The sequence below is a fragment of the Dama dama genome, chromosome 4 (genome assembly GCF_033118175.1).
Source record: "Dama dama isolate Ldn47 chromosome 4, ASM3311817v1, whole genome shotgun sequence".
Taxonomy (NCBI): Eukaryota; Metazoa; Chordata; class Mammalia; order Artiodactyla; family Cervidae; genus Dama; species Dama dama.
Window position 1 is genome coordinate 52075001 of NC_083684.1, and position 4815 is coordinate 52079815.

General features: G+C 43.2%; 1 protein-coding gene across 1 annotated transcript in view; it reads left to right on the forward strand.

The window, feature by feature from the left end:
* Positions 1-2484, forward strand: part of LOC133055074 (zinc finger protein 629-like) — a 43663-nt gene extending 41179 nt beyond the window's left edge. Inside the window, exon 12 of the mRNA XM_061140547.1 lies at positions 445-2484. Coding sequence (XP_060996530.1) covers positions 445-1415 — 971 coding nt within the window. The 3' untranslated portion in view covers positions 1416-2484. The remainder of the gene's footprint in view (positions 1-444) is intronic.
* Positions 2485-4815: the final 2331 nt, after the last annotated feature.

Here is a 4815-nt window from a genome sequence, read left to right on the forward strand (position 1 = left end):
ACTGCCTGAGAGTGTTCAGGAGCATCGTGCAGCCTTAGACAAAACCACTGCTCACTTTCTTTTTTTTTTCTTAATATATATATATTTTCTTTGTTACCTGTTTATTGGCTGTGTGGGATCTTTGTTGCTATACACGGGCTTTCTTTAGTTGTGGCAGGTGAGGGCTACTCTCTAGTTGTGGTGTACAAGCTTCTCACTGCAATTGCTTCTCTTGTTGCAGAGCCTAGGCTCTAGCCGTGCAGGCCAGTAGTTGCAGCTTGCCAGCTCTAGAGTATGGGCTCAGTAGTTGTGGTGCAAGGGATTCGTTGTTCTGCGGCATGTGGGATCTTCCCAGACCAGGAATCAAACCCATGTTCCCTACACTGCAGGGTGAATTCCTAACCACTGGACCACCAGGGAAGCACCCCCCTGCTCACTTTCATCATCTAATTTCCTTTGTCCCAGGAGTCAGGGATGAGAATGATGGGATCCTGTCTTGGCCAGTATCTCCAGGAGAAAAACTCTATAACTGTCCCCAGCATGGCCAAGACTTCAGCCAGCTCAGAAACCTTCTAATTCACCAGCGAACCCATATTGGAGAGAAGCCTTCTCCATATGCCGGGTGTGGAAAAGCCTTCAGTGAAAGGACAGCGCACCTTAACCTTCCTGTGCTGCTCCCAGAAGACGAGCCATACCGATGCATGGAGTATTCCGGAGTTTTCCACTCAGGATCTGCTCTGAGAAGGCACAAGAAGGAGCACATGGGGAAGAAACCTCACACCTGTGAGGAATGTGGGAAGGACTTCAGCCGGAGCTCCAACTTGTCCATCCATCGGCGAGTGCACACAGGCGAGAAGCCCTATAGATGCAGTGTGTGCGGGAAGGACTTCAGCCGCAGCTCCAACCTCTCCATCCACCAGCGCATCCACACAGGTGAGAAACCCTTCAGCTGCCATCAATGTGGCAAGGACTTCAGCCGCAGGGCAGCCCTGCAGATCCACCAGAGTGTCCACACAGGAAGGAAGCCCCATGCCTGTGAGGTATGTGACAGGCGCTTCACCTCCCGCTCTGCGCTGGCTCGACACCAGCAGGGCCATGCAGGAGACAAGGCCTATCTGTGCGACACATGTGGCCGGGGCTTCAGCCAGAGAGCCAACCTCTACCTGCACCAGCGTGTTCACACGGGAGAGAGGCCGTTCCGGTGCGAGGCCTGTGGGAAGTGCTTCAGCTGGAGCAAGGACCTGGGTATCCACCGGAGGGTCCACACGGGTGAGCGGCCCTACAGATGTGCGGCTTGTGGCAGGGACTTTAGGCATCACTCAGCCCTCAAGAGGCACCAGAGGGTGCACACAGGGGAGAAGCCCTACCCCTGTGCCATATGTGGGAAGGGCTTCAGTCAGAGAGTCCACCTGCAGATGCACCAGAAGGTGCACTGACGGGAGAGGCTTCCAGGATTGGGCTCTGCACATGCAGGTGTCTTCCATGGGCAGGGCCAGAGCCAGGGCATAGGTGCCGAGGTGCACAACGTGGATCAGGCTTAATGATGTATGGCATTTGTTAGTATTTATACTGAAAAGAAGGGGCTTCCCAGGTGGCTCAGTGGTAAAGAATCTGCTTGCCGGTGCAGGAGATACAGAAGACTCAGGTTCGTTCCCTGGGTTGGGAAGATCCCCTGGAGTAGGCAATGGCAACCCTCTCCAGTATTCTTGCCTGGACAATCCCATGGACAGAGGAGCCTGGCAGGCTATGACTCACTAGAGTCGGACATGACTGAGTGACTGAGCATATATAAAAGAGGACACATCAGCAGCACTTAGATAGATGGAGAAATATTGAAAGAACACTTCCAGCCCTCCCAGAAGATCTCTGTGCTCCTTTCCACTCACTGGTCCATAAAGGGAATCACTATCCTGACTTCTAAAACTATAGATTGATTTTGCAAGTTCTAGAATGTCATATAATTGAAAGTACACAATATGTAATCTTTCATTTAGGACTTGATTCACTCAGTGTTTGCATCCATGTTGTTGCATGTATTTAGAAGTTCATTTATATTATTACTGAGTAGTATTCCATTATATGAATGAACCAGAGTTTGTCTATTCACCTGTTGATGGACATTTACATTTGGACTATTTCTAGGTTTTCCAGGTTTTGATTGTTATGAATAAAGCTGCTGTGAGCATTTGGGTACATATCATTGTGTGGACATAAACTTTAATTCCTCCGTATATACTTAAGAATAGAATTGACGGGTATTTTAAAACTTTTAAAAGACTGGGCTTAGAAAATTTCAAACAAATACAGAAATAGAACAGTAACAAATACTCATGTCCCCATCATCTAGCTTCAGTAATCAAGTCATGATGAATTTTGTTTCCTCTCTTCCATCCTGAAGTAGTTTAAAAGCAAGCCCTACACCAGGATATTTTGTCATCTTTATATCTTCAAAAAATAAAGACTTATTTAAATTTCTTTTCCAAAGACTCACTCTATGTAAAACTTTTTTTTTTTAATTAAGGTAAAATTCAAATAAGAAAAAGTTCACCATTTTAACCATTTCAAAGTATATTATTCAATAATTTTTAATACATTCACAGGGTTGTATAACCATCACCACTATCTGATTCCAAAATATTTTCATCAGGCCAAAAAGAAACCTGGTTACAATTAAGTAGTCATTCTTCATTCATCCCTTCCCCCAGCATCTGGCAACCACTAATCTACTTTCTGTTTCTATAGATTTGCCTCTTCTGGACATTTCCTATAAAAGGAATCGGACAATATGTGCCCTTTTATGTCTTGGTTTCTTTCACTTAGAATAATGTTTTCAAGGTTCATTTATGTTGCAACATATATTACTACTTCATTCCTTTTTATGGCAAAACAATATTTCATTGTATGAATATACGATATTTTAAGATCTGTTCTTTTTTTTTGTTTTACTTGACTGCACTGGGTCTTAGTTGTGGCACTCAGGATCTTCAGTCTTCCTTGTCGCATGTGGGATCTTTAGCTGTGGCATGCAATATCTTTAGGAGAAAACCACTTCATGTTGTATAATGTTCAGTTTTTGTTTTTGATAATCATACTATGGTTATTTCTGATGCTAACATTTAGGGAAAGATGCCAACACACAGAAACTCTCTGTACTATTTTTGCAACATCCAGGGAACCTTGTAGTAAAAACTTGAATAATGGACTTCCCTGATGGACCAGTGGTTAAGAATCCACCTGCCAATGCAGGGGACATGGGTTCACTTCCTGGTCTGGGAGGATTCCACAGGCTGTGGGACAACTAAGACTGTGTGCCACAGCTATAGAGCCCTCATGCTAGAGCCCGTGCTCCACAACAAGAGAAGCTACCACAATGAGAAGCCTGCATACCACAACCAGAGAGTAGCTCCTGCTCGCCACAACTAGAGAAAGCCTGCATGCAGCAACAAAGACCCAACACAGCCAAAAAATGAATAGAGTTTCTATAAAAAAATTTTTTTAATTGGTTACTTATAGAACCAAGGGGTAGAGGTAATAAAGCAAATAGGGCAGACTGTTAGAATGAGCCTAATTACACAGAGATGTGAGAGGTTATTACTTCTTTAAAAATGGTCAACAAAATAACTTGGAAATAAAAAATGATATCACTGAGATAAAAACAGTATAGTAAGTGGGCTGGATGAAACAGTAAACAGTTTAAGTTGAACTTGTTGAACAAGAAGGTAGATCTGAGGAATCTTCCAGATACAGTAGAAATGGCAAGTATGAAACAACAGCTGAAGGTCATGGAGGAATCTGAAGATCTACTGTATTCTCATCTCACAGAAGTTCTAGAAGAAAAGAACAGCCAACAAGAAGGGGAGGAAAACATAGTCTGTTCTTCACATTGCAGACAAATGGTCCAAGGGGCCACAAACAGTCCTGAGTGTCATGTGTTGGCAGTTGTGGTAGAAATGGACACCCTCATGGGTGGCTTCTGGAATAGGATGTTTACAGTCTCAGTGCCCATTAAAAGTTGAAACTCACAGGCTCTTTGGTGAGTATTTCCAACCTAGAACTATAGTCACACATCACATAAATGAACAAAGGTAAACATTTTTAAAATGCTCAGTACAGCATTGCAATGAAAACAAAGCATTGAAATTAAATACCCACCAGTACAAGAATGTATAGATAATGGCTTTGTTTTTACTATGAAACTGTGAGGTTTAAAACAAAACCAGAAATATTTGTAATATTTTTGTGTATCAAGATGGGAAAATTCCAAGAGATAATGTTAGCTAATCAAACCAGGTATAAAACTGTATGTATAATTTATGTACACAAAATAAAACTACCTAGTCTATAAATGAAAGATCATTAACAGTTCAGTTGAGTTGCTCATTAAGTAAGATCATTAACAGTTCAGTTGAGTTGTTCCGTCATGTCCAACTCTTTGTGACCCCATGTACTTCAGCATGCCAGGCTTCCCTGTCTATCACCGACTCCCAGAGAGAGCCTACTCAAACTCATGTTCATTGCGTCAGTAACGCCATCCAAACATCTCATTCTCTGTCGTCCCATTCTCCTGCCTTCAATCTTGCCCAGCATCAGGGTCTTTCCCAATGAGTCAGTTCTTTGCATCAGGTGGCCAAAGTATTGGAGTATCAGCTTCAGCATCTGTCCTTCCAATGAATATTCAGGACTGATTTCCTTTAGGATGGGGTGGTTGGATCTCCTTGCAGTCCAAGGGACTCTCAAGAGTCTTCTCCAACACCACAGTTCAAAAGCATCAATTCTTCAGGGCTCATCTTTCTTTATAGTCCAACTCTCATGTCCATACATGACTACTGGAAAAAC